General features: G+C 41.5%; 1 protein-coding gene and 1 long non-coding RNA gene across 7 annotated transcripts in view; one reads left to right on the top strand and one right to left on the bottom strand.

Annotated features, from left to right (window-relative positions):
• The window catches only part of KANK4 (KN motif and ankyrin repeat domains 4), a 64,057-nt gene extending 60,176 nt beyond the window's left edge, over positions 1-3,881 (top strand). For all 6 annotated transcript variants that reach the window (XM_083742848.1, XM_083742846.1, XM_083742850.1 and 3 more), the window contains one exon: positions 16-3,881. In XM_083742848.1, the coding sequence (XP_083598974.1) occupies positions 16-117 (102 nt within the window). In that variant the 3' untranslated portion in view covers positions 118-3,881. The remainder of the gene's footprint in view (positions 1-15) is intronic.
• Positions 3,882-5,204: 1,323 nt separating this feature from the next.
• LOC310846429 lies at positions 5,205-12,000 on the bottom strand. The gene is made up of 3 exons (XR_014565292.1): positions 11,715-12,000; positions 5,732-5,804; positions 5,205-5,571 (listed from the first exon to the last, which is right to left on the bottom strand). It is a non-coding gene; the product is annotated as an uncharacterized lncRNA (long non-coding RNA).
• Positions 12,001-20,469: the final 8,469 nt, after the last annotated feature.

The raw sequence follows: 20,469 nt of genomic DNA, 5'->3' as shown, positions 1-20,469 counted from the left end.
CTCTCCTTCATGTAGGCTGGTAATTCTGCTTTGTCCATAGCTTTGAAATCTGCCCACACGGAAATTGCAGAGTTCCTTCGGAGCCACATACAGCACAGTCGGCCTCTGAATACATAAAGTGATGGAATGGGAAACCGATAACAAAAGACTCATTATTTTACCCAGCTCTATAACCAATTTATATGCCCATGATCATAGCTGATAACTGCTGATTTCTCTACTTACGGAAAGGCAGAACTATGTCAGCTATTTGCATACATTTCTAATGAATGAGTCACTCCCTTAAACCTGCTTTTATAGCCTTAACCTCTGACCAGTGGCACAAATAATGGTTAGATTATTTCATTGCCTTTTCTTAATAGTAATTACTTCCACAAGTCAAGTTGTCTTGTCTCTTCTTCAGCTTTGAGCTTATCTTTTTTTTGTTTCTCAAAGCTTGAATAACTACAGGGAAGCAACTAGGTTGGCCCTGGGCATAGTTCTACATTTCCGAAGACCAAGGGCATAAAGGATAATGTGCTTTCAGGTATGACATCACCACCACACCAAAGCTGCCCAGGTTCAGTGAAGGTACAAGTAATATGGAGCAATTCTGAGATACTTTAAATTTATTGATAGCCTGATGCTGTGTCAGCTTGTATTAACTTCAAATATATTCTCTGTACCTTGTGAATGAGGTAACACTAGGAAGTCTTCCTTCCTGCCCAGTAAATCTTCCCCTGATTCACTTATTTTTGTTCTAAGCCTATTGTTGCTGCACAGCCCATTGACTGCTCTGTAGGAAAGTACCAGCCTTTCTCCCTGCTGCATCAGAGCATCACATCAGGGACAAATCAAGAGTGCAGCAGCACTGATGGTTGCTGTTGGGCTACGGCTATGGTTTGGGCCTGATCCCAGTACAAGGGCACAAATTAGTACCAATTCTTAGTACCTCAGCAGTCATTACAAGAGACATTAGTTTGGATGTGTTTGTCAAAGGGGCTTGGATCCAACCGCAGCAGAACTTGAGAGTTGAGACTCGAGAGATCCCCATTGCATGAGCAGAACTTCATTGACAGAACTTTGGATCCAACCGTGCTGTTGCCATTACGCCATGCTTTTCCAGGAGTGTCTCATTTTATGCAATATTTGACCTTGCATCACCGCCCTATCTGTTTCTCCTTGTCGCCCACCACTGTGGATAGCAGATGTTCTGAGACAAAGAAGAAGAATACACAGCACGACAGCATCACATATAGGGTAAAACTAGACATTACTGAGAAGAAAGGAAACTAAGACGCAGAGTTAAAGTATAGTTTATAGTCATTGATTTGGCATTGGTACCACATCTTTGGGTTGGGCTGTGAAAACAGATACTGCTTTTCAAATGAAAGTCCAGCATATATCTCTTAAAGCACATGATGTTTCCAGTTTGTCTACAAGCACAGCAGTAAAGCAATACTTTTTTGGAGTAACTTTAGATAATGAGTGTTGTTTGTAACCAGCTATCTTAACGCATGTCTCAGTTAACTTGTAAATTGTACTGTGCTATTTATTACTATTGATTTCTATAAGTACCGGCAGTCAACATTTACTCAGCATACAGCTACAAATATAGATTGGCTAGATTATGTACAATATATATCTTGGTTGTGTTTGGTTTCTATGGCTCTGATGCAAGAAGTCATAGCTAATTATTTACAGAAATAGTTGAATGTATTGGATCCAAAGACACACACATTACTTCCTGTATATTCACAAAGCACAACCATCTTGTTTTTTATCCCTTTGGAATTATCATATATATGGCTTTCTTACGTTTTTTAAATTGAATTTGAATTAACCAGCCAAGAGAAAGCTTTGAAGTATATTTCTCACTGGAAGTTTGGGCACAATTAAGATACAGTGTGCTTTTTCATTTTTTTACCAAGCTTAAGTATGTAGAACAAAATGACTTGATCATAAACTTCCTCATGAGAATTATTATTGTTTAAGATATTTTCATAATTAGGTTCTGTAGAGCTATTTCTGATTATGGCTTCATATGGAAGGTGCCTTTTGGGCAAACATCTGTTCTCATCTGTTTCATCAGGCTAAAATGCTGGAAATCCCAAACTTGGTAGATTGAAATCTGTTGTACTAATTTATCTGCCATATTGTTTCATTTATTGAGTAACCTTCCACCCACAGGGTAGGCAGAGTTCTTCTGTGGGCTCTGGCAGCCTTCCAGAACTCACTACAATGCACACATAGGAAGATCTCGCTGAAATTCCCATTGCTCAACCACAATGAATAACAAAAATACCTTCCATAATCCAGAAACGGTGCAACCAGTTCCTCATTTCCAGTGGAGCAGCCTCTTTTGAACAGCAGCTTTGTCAAAGTGATAATTTAAAGTTCATCCTCATTAACTTGCTGTAATATGCATCTGCTTAGCTTCTCTGCCTCAAATTTATCCTGCAAATGTTATGCTGAAAACTAGTTAAACTGGGGTGCGTGCATGTCAGGTCACTCTTGCTTAACTATTTGGGCTGTCTCTGCTATGAGCAATGTTTTCAATGACCTATCATTTTAAGCAAATAAATGGAACTGTAAAATAGCAGTCTTCTTTGCTGCATGATGAACTACGTTTGAAAATCAGGTGTGTTACGTTAACTGTGGGATGAAGCATAGGGTTCTTTTCTGCAAAGAAGAAAGTCACAGAGCTCTCAGTGCATGCACACATTTCTTTAGGGCAAAGCTAAAGAAAATCTCATGTTGTGGTCATAACAAGTGCAGGAAGCATTAGGGCTTCTCTGAAGAGAAAAAGGCAGCACCGAGGAGCTTCCCTCAGCACTATTTCCCTGATCAAATTAGCTGTTTTGAATGATTAAACCAAATGCAGTGGTCCTGATCATTGATCTCTTGCGTCATGAGTAATTGGACCCTATAACAAAGCCATTTATGGTACTCAGTGGCTGGGTCCAGATATAATGGGAAATTGTGGTTTCCCATTATGTGCATGTGTTTTAGCAATCACAACCTCGGCTTTGTGTGCTTGTCCCTCATCTCTCACATACCAGAAGAGGAGCTACTTATTTTAAAGTAAACATTGTTCCCTGTGACATTCAGACCCAGAGAACTGCAAAGGCTTTTAATACTATGTTTAGTGAAAGCAATTCGGAATCAAGTGGCTTGTTTTCAAACTATATTTTCAACAAATCCATAACCTGTATAGGTTGCCTTATTAACAGATCTGAAATTTGACAAATCATAGTTTCCCAGGTTTGAACATCACAACGAACAATGGTTAGGATAAAACTGTAAGTGGCGGCTCCTCTGCCATGTGAAAGAGGAGATGGGAAAACTTGCAACCCCAAGGCTTACCACCATTCACTCTCATTGCAGGACATTACTTGCAAACTCAACCAGTATTACATATGTTGGGATTTGACCTGTACCTAGCAATTCTATCTGATCCTTTAAAAATGAATACTTTCACAATAGGGTCTCTATTTTTCTCTGTCATGACATAAACTCTCATGGCATGGTAGTCATAAATGCAACAAAGCTACACTTGTTCGATTCTGCATGCATGCACTTGTTAAGGCACAGGTTCTGTAAGAACATAGGCAGAAATTTATTTTTAGCACCAATGGGATGGAGAGGGGATGCTGCAAAGTGAGACACATCACATTTGAGCAGTTTGAGTGTGGATCACACACACACACACACATGACAAAGGAGCTCCCATCTGCAATAAAACTTGAAAGTAATTTGGGGTTTTTAAAAACTGTTTTGCGTCCGGCTTTCAATGCTTTAAATGAACTGACATCATTTATAGTAACCTTCCAGGGAAAATAGAATGAGACTTGTGTGAACTTTGTTGTATATTACTATTAAAATTAGTCATATAACAAGTTGACAGAGCCTCTTTTTAAATCTGTGTAAGTCTGTCCTGATTGCATTGATGCGAAACTTTATAAAATGGTTAAGTAATGCCAGGTTTGATAAAAGCAGTCACGGGCTTTGAGAGGTAATCAATTAATGGTCCAGCTCTGTAGGGCTGAAACAAGCACAAAATCAATTTGAGAATCCAGCTGAGCTGTCGAAATAAACTTATATGTGGTGCATTCTGAGGTAAAATAATGGTGACCAAAGCAGAGTGAAGAGATGCTTTAAAAAAATTAAGACTCTTATTAAACAGCCCTCATTAAAAATAAAACAGGCTTCCATTAGTCACACAATCTCTACAAAGAACTTGAAAGAAAATTAAAATGCTCTTGACAACTGAATGGACTTTTCCATCTGCACCACCCTACCCCTTATTTACCTCTTCTTTCTTCACTTTCCTCCACACCTTCAGTCGGAAGTGATCCCACAAAAAATACTTCAGCACCAAGTATGGAGCTAATGGTTGCAGTTGATTCTGTTGCTCAGGGGCAAAAAAATTGGACTCTTCACATAAAACATCAGTTGCACAACTCCCAAATACTCTCAAGAAAACAGGACTTCATGCCTTGCCCTTTTTTTAAGGGCTCAGATTGAGCATTCCTTTCATTACTGTCCTCCAGGAAAAACACACACAGACACACAAGTCTGTTGTAATCATTAAAGCAACAGGAGGTCATTCCACCTCACATTCCATTATCAATAGCAAGGCCTGGGCTTCTTGTAGGAGGCACACACAAAACCTGGGACCCACAAAGCTGGATATAGCCTACAAACACCATATGAGGATCCAACACAGTCAAGCAAAAGAAATGAGACAGAGAGGCAGCTAAAGTGATACTCCATTTCATAATGAATAAACTAGAGAGAGAGAGAATCCTCTCAAATTCACAAATGGCAAATTTGTGAATGGGTCTACTCGGAGTCTGATTAAAGGCATAGGGTTTTATCAAGCTTCAGTTGTACTCTGAGTAGACCCACTGAAATTAGTGGGCATGACTAACTGGGATCCATTCTGAGCATAACTTTGTTGGTTAAAACCTACAATTCATAAAACTATATAATGCCGTCATACAAATGAAAAAGCAGAAGGTGCCTATGTAAAAACAAAAGAGTGCAGAAAATGCCACTTTTGGAAAGGCCACGGCTCAGTGGTAGCTCACATGCTTTGAAAGCAGAAGGTGCCAGATTCAATCCCTCCCCTCTCCAGCTAAGGCCAGGAGACACTCCTGCTGGTTGATCAGGAGTCTATGAATTTGCACAGCATATATGACTGTTAAATCCTGGTAGAAACTCAGTTCATTGGTCCATTTTGGTTCACCCTTATTTACTGGAAACATGAAAATAGAAAAACAACATCTATTTGTTCTGGTTATGATGGATGAATGCTGCCAATGGCTCGATTCTAAAGATGTAGATGTATGAGCGGAAGTTGCTTCTGTTCATGCAAGGATGTGTCCCCAGGTTTTTTGTAATCTCCCTGCACCCTCTACTTTGAATCCCTCCTGTGCAACATACCATGCTGTTCCAGATGCACCAGCCAGCCCTCAAGTGCAGATTTTCAGGGAGCCCAAGGTCACTGCAGATAGAAGGAGGCAGCAGAAAAGCCTTGCTCCATTCAAGGAATGGAAGTTCAAGTTCTAGCAATGTCTTCCATTTTCCCTAGAATGGTTAAAAAAAAGGAAAGCCAAATTTGCTGTTGGTAAAAGTGACTGACAATTCAAAATACACTATCGTTCACTTTATTCAGATAAATAAATTCCTTGCTTGCAGATGAATATACGGTAATCTGTTTACAGTCCAACAACCACAAATGCTTTACTTGTGAATAGTAGCCAAATTCCTCTATCAAAACCCGCTGATAGCGAACTCCTGATGCAATTTCTCTGGAGTCACTAAAGGGAAAAAAATAAATTCAGATTTAAATATAAGGGATCCATCTGATTGCATCCCTATATATGATAGCTAAATATAGTGTGATTGCCATCTCTAAATAAATATTAATTCTGCAAAGGCCTACGCACCTAAAATGTACCCACCAGGCACAATTCTATTTTTAAAACACCTACAGGACTGATTCCCGAAAACAAAAGCATTACAACCTAGTCTCTCATCGAGACCCTGTGGTTATACACATGTTTAATGTAAAAAACAACAAGCTTCATGTTGCAATAGAAAGTTATCCATTACTGGCCCCTCTGTGAATGTGCCTGTACTTGTTCGAGTGCTAGAATTTTAAAATCATATCTTAATGTTTGCATTTCACAAGCTAAGGGACATCTAATGCAAGCTTTCAAATTTTACTTTAGTGTTCTAAAACCTGAAACTACAAGTGAATTCTGTGTTGTGCCCATGTGAAAAATGTAACATTTGCTTGTTTTCAGATATTTTCAGGAAGCAATTAGTAAAAGTATTTAAAATATACTTCTTGCCATCCTGGTTATTTATTATACTCTGAAATGCCTGTGGGCAGCAAATAGAATTATAGCATTTGCATCCATATAAAATTATACAGTCTATAATATGATGATTAACAACATCTGAATGACCTCCTTCAATTTTGCATGATGTAAGCCTAATATTGTCGCACAACCTAATATTGTAACCAGGGCTTTTTCAGGGGCAACTCACAGGAACTCAGTTCTGGCACCTCTCAGGTGGGCGCCAGTGCCATTCCAAGAGAACAAGGGAACTCTGCGGATGTCAATTGGAGATGCTAGAATTCTTTATATTGATCTTACATCTGCAGTTTTTATTTGCACTTCAGAGATACTATTTAGCCTTTTGTTGTCTACTGAAGTGCTAACCTAAAGTATTTTTCTACACATCATTTACTTAGTTTGATTTAATGTTTGAAAAGAACTGTCTTAAAATCTCAGTTATTGTCTTAAGACAGTGTAAACACTCAAGTTTGGCAAGTTCAGAAAGAAGGCTGTTGATTGCTAAAGAAATATAGTTTAATACTGTGCTGTATGGCAACAACAATTTAGACACTGAATGGGAAGGAGCTCATTGAAGGTTATTTATAGGCCCATCAGTCCTGTAGATTAACTTCTCTGTGCAGTGAGGAGCATTAGTAATTTATCAGTTTTAAATGTATATTTATGATGACTTGCTCACCACATAGCCTTCAACAGTTCAAATGGCTCAGCAACAACATTACGTACTGTGGATTAAATAGTCACACTGTCACAATTACACATTAATTTATACATCTGTTCCATGCTACAAATATCTAAAGGGTTGTCACATGAAAGATGGAGCAAGCTTGTCTTCTCCTGTTCCGGAGAGTAGGATTCGAACCAATGGATTCAAGTTACAAGAAAGGAGGCTTCAACTAGACGTCAGGAATAACTTTCTGACAGAGCTGTTTGATAGTGGGAGAGAGTCCTTGGGAGGTGGTGGACTCTCCTTCCATAGAGGTTTTCAAGCAAAGGTTGGGTGGTCCTCTGTCATGGATGCTCTTAGTTGAGATTGGACCAGATGACCCTCGGAATTCTACCATTCTATGAAATCTAAATGTTACAGAATCATAACTGTGACAGAGAGCAAATACCTTGATCCAATAACAGAAACATGCACGGAGACAAATAGGTGACTAGTTGCACAAGAATGTAGATGGTCGGTAGGTAGGCGCATTTAAACAGGATGCTGACAGAGCCTTCCATTCAAAGCAATGGATATATATTATATCCACCCAGATGCACATCTGTATAGTAAGTACTGAAATAGGAACATTCAGTTCTGTTTATGTGCAGATCTCTGGCGCTGCACTGGTTGCAAAACAAGTAGTACTTGCAACAAAATGTTGCACTGTGAAGTGTTCCTGTTACGGCTTGTTAACGGGAACTTGCCCTTTTCCCAAGTACTCTGTTCCATCCCCCCCATTGTGATTTTGCATCTCTCCCCCAGCACACACACACACACACACACACACACACACACACACACCCCTCTACCTCCAACAGCCAATCAGCATTTTGTGGCAACTGGGCTCCTTGGTCTGCTTTCATGAGAGGGGATGTATGCCTCCCTCAAGGTGCTTTTCTAAATACTCTTTGTACTCCTGCACAGTGCTATTTTTCTAGAAAAAAGAGGTGCTGGAACTCACCAAGAATGGCTCCCTTGTTCTCTTATAATGGCAATGGCACCTGCCTGAGAGGTGCCGGGACTGAGTTCCGGCTGAAAAAAAGCCCTGTTCCTTCACCCAAAGCCTGTCAATACCTCCTTTTGTGGATGGGAGTGTTTATTGGAAAAAGCACAGAAAGAAGGTAATAAAATGTACCTCTCATCATCTGCAATGGTCTGGTAATTAAAATGGTTTTTTCTTAGACTTTAAAATTGTATGGTGTGTGTGTTGTTTGTACACACACACACACCCTACACAGAGATATAGTGTACTGTCTTGCGTATTTCTTTTCCATTTAGGAAGGAAAGTTATACGTATCCATTTTGATAAGGATGTGTACACCATAAATTTAAATAATATTTACTGCCCCCTCCCACAAAAGAATACAGTGGTACCCCGGGTTAAGAACTTAATTCATTCTGGAGGTCTGTTCTTAAGCTGAAACTGTTCTTAACCTGAGGTACCACTTTAGCTAATGGGGCCTCCCGCTGATGCTGCACGATTTCTGTTCTCATCCTGAGGTAAATTTCTTAACCTGAGGTACTTCTTCTGGGTTAGCGGAGTCTGTAACCTGAGGCGTATGTAACCTGAAGCGTAGGTAACCCAAGGTACTACTGCAATGGGGAAAGTAGTTTGTCAAGGGTGATGGGAACTGTAACTCAGTGAGGGGGGAAACTACATTTGCCAGTATTCTTGCAGGATGGGGTGTATGGTGTGTATGCAGCCAAGGTCATAGCTATGGGCTGCTCTACTTCACTTCAAAATCACCACAAGCAGCTTATCACTTGCCAATATTTTGAAAAGAAAACCTTTCATTTATACATGCACACTTCATAGCTGACACAACATGTATGCATTCTTGGATATCCTAAAACTGAGTACAAAATGTCTCATGTGAAACAGCCCTGAGATCAACAGAACACATTTCAGCCACATTGTCCAGAAGGTCCCCCTATCTGCTTTGCTGAAAGGGGTTAGGGGTGGAAGTACCAGACGCCCTCCTTAAAAGCAAGCAGGGTGGTTGGGGGCAGACTGAAATGGAAGAGCTCTCCTCCAGCAAGCTGTCATGATATAAACTCAAAGATATGCCAAGAATGCAAACGTCCAATCCACGGCTTACTGTGCGGTCTCCCTGAGTCTTAGACTCCACGGAAAAGGCAAGAATGGCAGGGCCTCTGACTTAAAAATAAACAACAGAAACTGGCCCCTTCTCTTCCCAGTGTATTTTAAAGCATAACAGCATTCTTTCCACTCAGGAAATAACAGCAAAAATGACAGGGGAGGAGAAACAACTTTCTAGCACCACCTAAGCAACTGCAATGCTCAAGCCGCAATCCTTGCCAGTGGCTTTGTGCGTCAAGGCCCATTGACAGAATAGGACGATACAGCATCTGATGGTTTTTTTCTACTTCAGTTCACAATTTAACCAGTTCTTTTGTAGGGCCGTATCACATAAATGAGTGTCTTGGCATCCACAGACAGACAGAAAACTCACAGATATTCTAGATTACAAAGTGAGCTTCTTTCCACTTTCCATATCAAGTGGCAGATGGCATGTGTCTGTGTGTGAACCTCCTAAAGCTATACTACCGCAAGCAGGTCCTGTGCATCACATCACATCACCACAAACACGGTGTCTTCAACTGGAGTCAATTCATACATCAAGCGCTTAGTGACCAGGTGACGTGACATCACATGGACATACAAAGCTCCCTTATCTTGAGGCAGACCATAGGTTCATCCATCACAGCAAGGCCTACACTAGAGGTAGGCATGTTGTGGCCCTCAGCTTAATTTCATATGACTTGGGCTAATTTCAAAAATCCTCTACAAAGAATCAGTTCAGAACCTCAGCAAGAGTGACCCTCCCTTGGCATTTTGCTGGGTACAGAGGGGAGGGGGGAGAGGACACACCCACTTTCAGGTCTGGCTCCACCCACCACTAGCAGTCTCTGATAGATTACCACCAAGGACGTGTGGCTCTTGACAGAAGAGAAAAAAATGATTGCCCACCCCAGGCCTCCACTTCCTTTAAGCAGGTCGTCAAGGTCTTCCATCCTGTGGCTCAGCTACATACTAGCGAAGGGGGAATAATTCCATTCAGTTTGCATTTAAAGCCAAAACTGTCAAACTTGCACAGCCAGCCTTTGAAATTTGTACTTATCCAAATTTTCTGATGCAGTTTCCCAGCCAAACAGTGTTTACAGGAATGCATATATTGTACTAGGGATGCATGTGCGGGGTTTTTTTTTTTTTTTTACATTAGTGATAATAACATACAAAAATGCAATGCATTAGGAGACGATGCTTGCAAAAATGTGCACATTAGTCAAAACTGCATACAAAAATGTGTTTAACAGGAGAAATTAGCACTAAAATGCTGAGGATTTTTTTTTAAATCAAGACGCTTTGGAAACTGAAGTAGAAATGTGGAAAACTGAATTTAAGATTGAGAAACTGAGAGAACCGAAATTGACAGATCCTGCCATCCCCACCAAGAATTGAACCTTGGCAAGAAACGAAGTACTTTGCTCTGGCACTGTGCTACGGGTCCTCTTCCTGAACTTACACATCAAATAATTTTCATGCATGTGGAAGCAAGCCTCATCTTATAATAAAAAGTGGAGCAACGACTGCCTCTAATCGGCACCTGAATGTATATAATATAAGGTGCATACCAAAGTCAGGGTATATGCCAAGATCATGAGGCCATACAGGAAAAAGGAGGTTATTAATGTTTTTCAAGATCTAAAGAGGTCAATAGCAATGATGAAAATATCTCAGGATGGTGGATACTGCCTGGCAACCACACCACACACTGGGGTCTTAAATAAGATAATAGTGAGACAGAGAGGCAATAATTATAAATCTCTCCAGGTTCTATCACAGAATCACGAACAAAATGTTATCATTTAATATCTCTTGGCTTCTCCCATCTGCAGAAATCAATGTTTATTGGCTTACAGTGCAGAAATATATTTAGTCAGCAGGGTTTTGTTTTTAAAAAATCTAAGTCTGCAGCTGACATCATCATCTAAATTGTTGAAGAAGAATAAAGCTGTCCACTGTGCAAGAGGGAAGGGGAAGTCCTCAAAAGTGAAAACTGAACATGTACTTTGACAACACATCATGCAGCTAAAACACATTTCCAAAGGGTCCCCCCTTTAATTAATAAACTGATTCGGAGCAAATCAATAACTATTGCGGAAGTAGCCTAACCACATTGAGGAGTTATGAGTTGATTGTTCCCAAGCATTACGTATATAATGTAGAGACTCTGCACCACCCAAGGTTGGCTGATATACTCTATGAGGACAATTGAGAAAAAATCAGATGAGACTGAGATCCATTGAAACCATTTGGACCTATTCACTAAGCTATTTCTGAATTGTGCTGTTGTGAATACCGACACAGAATTTTCACAACAAAATTCCATCCCCTGTAGCTGTTTTTTTGGGAGGGGTGTAGCCAGGACTGGGACACACCGGGGCAAGCAGATGATGGGAAAATCATAGAATTGTAGAGTTGGAAGGGAGCATGAGGATCCTCTAGTCCAATGCCCTACAATGCAGGAATCTTTTGCCCTACATGGGACTTGAACCCACAAGCCTGAGATTAAGAGTCTTATGCTCGACTGACTGAGCTATTCCAGATGGTTTGGGAAGGAAGTACTCACAGGGTGACAGACGATGGTGAGGGGCTGGAAGTCAATGCACAAGAACCAGAGCAGCAAGACCCATCACCAGAGTCAGAGGGGCCCCTGTCTCCAAAAACAAGGCAAACTCTGAAGCATAGGGAGCAGCAGAAAAGACTCTCTAGGAGGCTGGTGCAGCCTAGCTGGCCAGGTGGGGCTCGCTATGTGATTCCTCAGCTTGAGTAGACTTAGAACAGGTGAAGGTCACAAGCCTCATCAAACACAGATGCTGCAATCAGCATACAAAGAGGGAAGCAGAGCTGAGGTGCTGTGTTTGCTCTGCTGCCCCTGTTGATAGACATTGGCTTGGGACTGTGCTTTGGGTTTAACTCTGGGCTGTATCCTGACTGCAGTGCTTCAGACTTGGCTACTTGGATTGACCCTGGACTGTGTTTCCGGACCTTTGGACGTTGGACTTGCTGCCAGGTAGGCCAGGGGTTCTTAATCTTCATAGTTCATAATCCTGAAAAAGATCCAATCTCTACAAATAGTGTCATGTAGATGTGCACTTTGGTTGCTAAACTAAAGCGTTATTGACACCGATTTTAAATTAGCTAAAATTTGGTGCTTTGGTCTTGGTCAACAGAATGAGCCAGGCAAAAGGGGTGAATGCTTATTTTTATTGAACTTGCTTTGGTAAAAAGCAATAATTGTTGACAATAATAAAAAGTCCAAAATCTGCATTAGGCCTATCAAATTGCACACAAGAAAACCCTTCATCAAATTAGAGGGTGAAGAAAACCCCAGGGTGGCATTGTTTTATTTTGGTAAGCATGTGCAGTCTTCATACAATTTGACTAGCAAACACTAGTCCAAGAAGAAGAAAAACTATGAATTCAAGTTATCCGTTTAATTCACCAGGCAGAGGATGCTTTTTGTATGCAATTGTTTTGTGTGGCTTGTCTATACTAAATGGTGAGTGTTGTGTAAAATGTTGTCAATTGCTCCACCTACTGAAATTTCTGAAGAATGAGATGCAGGGCTAAAAGGTTATTACAGTGCAAGCCTATGCTGGTCTACTAAAAATGAGCCCCATTAGATTCAATGAAACTTACTTCGACAAAATCATTCTAGGATTGCAGTCTTAACAGGATATGGATTTCTATCTATACAATTATATGCAGCCTCTTTAGGCATGGCCCTTACAACATTACTTACATGATCACAAAATATATTGCCAAACAAAAAAAAAAATTCCAAACATTATAAGAGAATAGTAAAATTTCATGCAAAATGATCCTAGGTTTAATCCCTAGTATCTCTAGGTAGGTCAGGAAAGCTTTCTGTTTGAAACCCTGGAGAACTCCTGCACTGCCGAAGGTTAAACTAGATGAGCCTTGTGGTACCTTCCAGCTCTACAATTCTGTTTCTTTTTTTAATTCTTTTTTTTTATTAAGGATTTTGTGTGTGTGCTACAAAACAGATAAACAGGGAAAGGTACATTTATTGTGTCCACTTTCCATTCATAGTATTTTTCACAGTTCATTTACATTTAGTGAGAGACACTTTTGTCATAGATATCTTGCAGTTGTAGGGAGAGAGATGGGGGTATTGTTTGTTTGTTTGTTGTTGTTGTTGTGTTGCCTAGTGTTAGTGTAGGGGTTTGTGTCAGCTTCAAACAGGCAGGTCCTTTGTTCATATATTTATATTTGTTGCAGTGTGACTTGCTTGTAAGTGGGGAGGGGGATATGTTGTTGGGTCCGGTTAGCCATATTGATTTGTATGCTGTGGTGTTTTGTTTTTTTGGGTGGGGGGAGGTCATTGTCCTGCTGTGCTGTGTATGTGATAAAGGGGAACCATACTGGGGTGCATGCATCTTCAACCAGGGTAGACAATACTTGGCTAGATGGGGAATGAGCTGACTCCGTATGTCAGCTTCCTATTTTCCTAATAAAGGCAGCTGCATTATTTTTTAAAATATAAAAAGTTAGTTAAAAAAACACACAAAACAGCAATATAGAACATCTGTCACCTCAAAACATCTGGAAGTGTAGGAAATATAGTTTAAAGCAATCCAAAATAAGTAAGTTTTAAAAACTAGCTAAAAGTGGGACTGTGTACCCTTCAGTGGAGAGGAAGTTCCGTATCTCAGAGGCCACCACTGAAAAGGCCCCATGGGATGTCTCTGAAACAGATCTCAATGCTGTGTTTCCATGGCTGGTGGCAATATGTTTCTGAATACCAGTTTCTGGAAACCACAGGAGAAGAAAGTTTTTAGGTCCTGCTTGCGGGTTTTGCACAAGTATCTGGATGGCCACTGTGAGAAATGGATGCTGGACTAGATGAGCCATTAGCCTGATAGAGCAGGCCCTTATGTTCTTATGTTCCCAGGCAGGTTTGTGTTGAGTGGTTCTCCTGCTAGCCTGGTTCCAAACTATATTTGGGGTTTAAAATTTAAAGGTCCAAACTCGAACTTTTGGTTCATGTTTCAGTTCAGTGTCTCACATAAAAGCCCCCACACACATCAACTTTCCACAGCCATTTGCTAAGCATGGAATTCAATGAAGAGAACAAGAACGAACAAAACACCAATCAATGTTTGACAACAGAAAATGCAATTCCTCCATCTTACAGGAGGATTGTTTTGAAATAACATTCTCACTAAATTTTAGCTGGCACTCTGCTGGAATCCAACATTTGTTGAATTCCTTTCTGTTCACACATCTGGTTAAATGGCCTGGGAAAACAAAATCTTATTATTCCAACTGACAAAAACCTGCTATCCACAATTATGTTGAAATTATGTTCAATTATGGATAAAGTTTACGCACCCAAATGCATACCTTTGACTGTCAGACAGTACCAGTCTGATTTAGTATTTATTCATAGCACCTTCCAGATTTCTCAATCCAGTTAGTACATTTTATTTATTTGGTAAATAGATATAGTTGTATAAGCCGCTTTGAGACCTTCATGGCAAAAAGCAGAATATACTTGTTAAAATAAAATATGCCAGTAGGTTCTTGCAGCACTGTTCAAGCAATTTTCAGTAAAAGTAATTCAATATAAAATAATCAAGAACCACGTTTCCCAGGCACTAAAACCTAGCAATTGCTATCCATACAAACCATACAGAGGCCAACTGACACTCCGTAAAAAAACACACCACTCCAGCTCAGCGGCCAACCGCAAACACATTTCCTAAAGGGCAAGAGGAATTGATTGTTCTCCTTGGTAGAGCGTTTCACAAGGGCACCATTACCAAGAATGCCCTTGCTTTGCTGTTAGTCTCTGTCTATGTACACTTTGCCATTTACTTTGGGTCAAGCATGCTCCCACTGCTGGCTTTCAAAGCCATGTACCCATGACATTACTCAGTGTTTCAGAGCTGCCTTGTAGTTTCACGGCTGCTTGATGTGTTTCCCCTCAAAGAAGCTTCAATCAGAAAGGAAAATGTAAGCCACATTTACTGCGCAGTTAAGCTGAGGTGTGTAAATTTGAGACAACCATTGTGCATGTGTGGATCACAGGGACTCCGTTCTGGCGGCACCTCTCAGGTGGGCACCATTGCCATTGTAAGAGAACTCATGGTGAGTTCCAGCACCTCTTTTTCTAGAATAATAGCACTGGTGACAGCATATGTGCAGATGGCAGCCTAATGAAACAGAGTTTGGTGGGAAGGTGTGTTTTGGGTGTAGAAATGCCAAACAGGTAATGTGCATTGGGCTAAGGCATCCCTGCCTCCTCTCTGGTGCGCACAACAGCATGCTTTAGGGTTCTTGCCCTAAATAACTCAAAACATGCTTCCTTTTGCTGGGCATGTCTAGAAGCAGATCAGAGTAAAAACCCCCCTGCCCCCATTTTTTGGTAAGAGTTTTTAATGGATGCTCATTACGGGCAAAACCCGATAGTTTTTCTTAGCCTGCACCAAGTTCAGCACCCTCACAGATGTCCCCCAAAAACAGTACTTCTGTCTTGTCCAGAAGGATGTTATGGTCGATGATATCAAACGCCATTGAGTGATCTAGCAGAACTAGGAAACAGCTCTCACCTTTGTCCCTAGCCCGCCGGCGATCATCAACCAGTGCGACCAAGTCAGTTTCAGTCCCATAATGAGGCCTGAATCCCGACTGGAAGGGATCCACAAGTGTGTTTTGCAATAGATCTCTTCAAGAGGCAGTATGGTGGTCAGCGAGAACTTGAAAGTGACACACATATTTTGCTTTTAAACAGTTTAATTTTCACAACTTGAGGGAAAATATGGGCAATTTTTTATATCACACTGTGAATAGCATCTGAGATAGCTAAAAGTGCCAGATGATGATGATGATGATTGATAATAACACTAATAAATAATGTAAAGGACCCCTGGATGGTTAAATCTAGTCAAAGGCGACTATGGGGTGCGGTGCTCATCTCGCTTTTCAGTCCGAGGGAGTCGGTGTCAGTCCACAGACAGCTTTCTGGATCATGTGGCCAGCATGACTAAACCACTACTGGTGCACAGAGTACCATGACAGAAACCAGAGTGCATGGAAATGCTGTTTACCTTCCCGCCACAGTGGTACCTATTTATCTACTTGCACTGGTGTGCTTTTGAACTGCTAGGTTGGCAGGAGCTGGGACAGAGCAATGGGAGCTTGCCCTTTTGCATGGATTCGAACTGCTGACCTTCTGATTGGCAAGCCCAAGAGGTTCAGTGGTTTAGACCACAGCACCACCCACATCCTAACAACAACAACAACAACAGCAGCAGCAGCAACAACAACAATGTTTGTGGGATGTATCCAGCCTGCGTATGAGCCACTCTTGCTTATTGAATTAATGTAATATTATTCATTTATTTAAAATGGTCATATACTGATCTTTACAAAATCTGAATTGAAGGCCAAAGCAGCAGCTAATTGTTATGTAGGGGTAATGACAGCTGCAAAGGTGGGATGCTTCTAGTTACTGCCCAAACCTGATACCATATTAGTCAATAAAAGCACATCAGCTGCTAGTCACAAGGTGTCTGTTGGGTCATGGCTGATATTAAGGAAGCCACACCACACTGACCAGGCCTGAGGTACCTAGAGGTAAGGGGACTGAAGTTCACCTCATTGTTTTCTAAGAGCCTCTGCTCTATACTGAATAAATTCAATACACAAATTTTCATAATGGATACCTTGCACTAGAGGGCACCAAACATACAAGACCTATACCAGTTCACTGATCATGCCACTTTTTATATAATACTGAAACAATTATTTCTTTCAATTAGCTTTTGAGGGGTTATTCAGATATTTGTGGGAAACCTAGTGACTTCAGGCAAGACTTGCTGCTCTTGAATAAAATCCTAAAATAATATTAAATGCATCCACCCTATGGCTGCCATATGTCCAGAGTTTCCAGGACACATCCGGGAATCGAGCTGAAAAATGGCATCTGGGTGGATTTCTGCTAAATTGACAGAATGTCCGGAAAACCCAGACATATGGCAAGTAGGGCCATTTTAAAATAAAAAATGCTTTAAAAATCTGTTGTTACCAGAAAAAGCTCAACATGGGGGAGCGCGTGAAAGAGGGAGTGAAGAGGGGGCAGGGGAGCAAGGAGCGCTGAGGCACACCTTGTGGGGGCAGCTGTTGCCTCCCATCCCTCTCCACTTGGGAGGGCAAGTGTCGCTTCTTGTCTCTGAGGCAAAGCAAAGCCAGAGGCTCCTTCTCCTGCCAACCCCACTCCTCTCACCCGGTGCATTAGGTTTTAGTGCCAGACACCTCCACACAGCGCCAGGCTACCGCCCTCTCAGTCAGAGGTCGCTCCTTCTTCTCTGAGGAAGGGCACCAGACATTTTCCCTTGCTTCGCCCCTTTGGCACCGTGGGACATTTGTGTTTTCACCCTCTTACCCTTTTTCAGTGGCAGAGGAGAAGGGAGGTTCCCTCCGCCACCTCAGTCAGAGAGCTCCTCGTGGCCAACCGCCACCGTGGCAATGTGAGGCAGCCAGGGCTGGATTTAGGTTTGATGAAGCCCTAAGCTACTGAAGGTAATGGGGCCCTTTATATGTCCAGCTGTCCTTTGTCAACAACAAATTGTCGCTGTTTTTTGTGTTCAATATGGTCATTTATGGACCTAATTGGTATCTAAAGCCATTTGCACATGTTGCCACGCAACCAGTCCATGCATAATGTAGGCAACCTATATATAGAAATGAGCAAACCAGTGATATTTTAGGGAGCAGGCTAGCAGGCGGGGCCCATTACTTACATCATAGGAGCCTACATAACACAAAACACTGTTGCTATATGTAGGTTTTTATTTGTTTTTTATCTTATATTTTAGAAATGTACATCCAGTTTTTTCCCCTGGTTTTTTTTTGGGGGGGGGAGGCCCAAGAGAGTGGGCCCCTAAGCTATAGCTTATTTAGGCAACCCTTGTGGAGTCTCGCTCCTGTGTGCTGCTCTGGCAGATGTGCCGGGGGGTAGTTTGAGGTGGCCCCTGCTTTATTTTCATCACTGCATCTGCGGCCAAGGCGGCACTGGTGAGAGCCCCTTTTTCTTCGCTTGCCGCCTTGGTCCTAAAGGATTGACTGGATGAAGAGCTTGCCTTTTGCGCAGTTGCCTTGGGGGACTGGCAATATGGAAATATGGCCACCCTAATCTGTCCGCATGGACCTTGCAAACTTCCAACACTTTAATTGTAAAGCAATGGGCTTATTGGCAGGGTTCCTGGCAGCGGTGATTATATTTGATTTGCCAGTAAAGAAATATATCTTTCCAAGACCATTTTGCGCTGCAATAATAATATATTCACTTTTTACCTGCTTTCCAAGATAGAGAGGATAGACCCGCAGAGAACATTAATGGCTCATAACTGGAGAGTTATGGGTAGATTTCCTGCTTATCTGGCAAGAATGCGAAAGCACAGAGCTATAAAGACAGATAAAATTGTCTCAGCTGAGCATGCTCTTCCAACTCAATTTCATAGAATAAGATTGCTTTAACAATAAGAAGTTGAAGATAATAGAGAAGTCGTCCCACTTTGTGATCTTAAAGAGAGGTAGGTCAATGTGGAAAATATCTCTAAGGGTGTGTTTTTGAAGCAGGAACTCAGCTTGGAGAGCCTATGATATGCCCATCAAATGGCACCGAGTCTCCCTTTGATATAAACTTGGGGCTTGCAACGCAAGCTTCTGCTTCTGAAGCCACATAATGGAAATAATTGCTTCTTGGCAATGAAATTCTTGCCATCCTCCTTATCTTTTCTTGGTTTGTATTGTTCCGTTCCTTCTATCAAACTGCTTGTAGGTGTAGGGTTTGGAAGGCTGTAGGAAAAACGGCACACTCTTAGCCCCCCCCCCCCCAATTCAGTCAGCAGAAGGCCAAGGGCACTGAGCGAGTAGCAATTTTACCAGCTCATACAAATATTTTGTTTTCCTGCAAAAGCAGCTCCAAAAGCCAACATAAGGATGTGGATAGCTGGAGCATATGCTATATAGGTATGACTGTTGAAAGAGCATGCCAGTGTCACTCTAAAGGGCAGCCCCACTTGGTCACATGAATAGCGCTTTTCGCACTTGAAAAATGAATTTTAAAATGGGCACTGGTGGATCCTGCTGCTCAGAAAAACTATCAAGACTGGATGCTTTTAACATTATGCACCTGGTCTCTGAGATATTTCAGCAGGCAGAAGTTCCTTGAGGGGGGGTATGCTTATTACCTAATGAGGAGTCATATTGCTGATCTTCAAATTGGCAAGAGCTTATTTCAACAGATTACATGCTTAATCTGTTCTGCATTAATCTGTTCCTATTGCCATTGGCTGCAAGATAACATTTGCCTACAAAGCAGTTTTAGCTTTCTTCTGTTTTCAGTGTTATTTCCAAGGGTCCAGCATATATGACTAGGTATGCCCTAGAACAGATTAATAACACAGTGGGATCTCAGTTTACGAACTTAATCCATTCGGGAAGTCTGTTCTTAAACCGACGCGCGCTTTCCCGGCCTCCAGCCGCCAGTGCCCTTCCACCGTTCAGCTTCTGTTCGTAGACCCAGGTAAAGTTCACTAACCGGAACACTACTTTTGGTTTTGCGGAGTTCTTATACCGAGTACTTCATAAACAGGGCTGTTCTTAAACCGAGGTACCACTGTATTCTTGCTGTGTTCAGAATGGACAATGCCATGGTGAGTTTTGGGCTGAATATAGCTACCCTACTCTGCAATGGTCTGAGATGGTCTACCCTCAAAGATGGATGGATTCCTGAATGCCCTGGGGGATTTCCCAGCTAATGTGGCTGGCACTCCTGTTAAGGCTCTTGTCTCACTGTGGGATGGCGAGTTGTGCTGAACACGTGACAAATGCTCCCAATTGGCCTTGCTTTCACTGTGGAGCATGTAGATCACCTTGGTATGGCAGTGATCTGCAAGCTATGAAATGGGAAAGTTGAAGATTAAGTGGTTTAAGGCCTGGCCAAGAGAGCATTGCTCCGACGCCCTCACAGGCCTGCTATAACAACTTGATACAATATTGTTTTTAATCTTGTGTTTTAATGCTATAACCCACCCTGGGATCTTAGTGTGAAGTAAAGAAAAAAAAGTAACAACTTAGCAAGGGACAAAATTGCTAAGAATCAACATGCTCAACATGTAGGAGCATTAGCCCATGCTCCTACATGATACTCATTTTTAAGCGTTTGTTCCAGGAGTCTATTATGCCTTTTAAGGAAAAATGTCATCTGGGATGTATCTGTTCTCTTCTAAAATAAAGTTAGGCTTCTGTGCATTGGTGCAATATTGACTCTGCTCCAGTATTCCTACAAC

This window comes from Podarcis gaigeae (assembly GCF_964106915.1).
Source record: "Podarcis gaigeae genome assembly, chromosome: 6".
Taxonomy (NCBI): domain Eukaryota; kingdom Metazoa; phylum Chordata; class Lepidosauria; order Squamata; family Lacertidae; genus Podarcis; species Podarcis gaigeae.
This window is presented reverse-complemented; position numbering and strand designations above follow the sequence as displayed.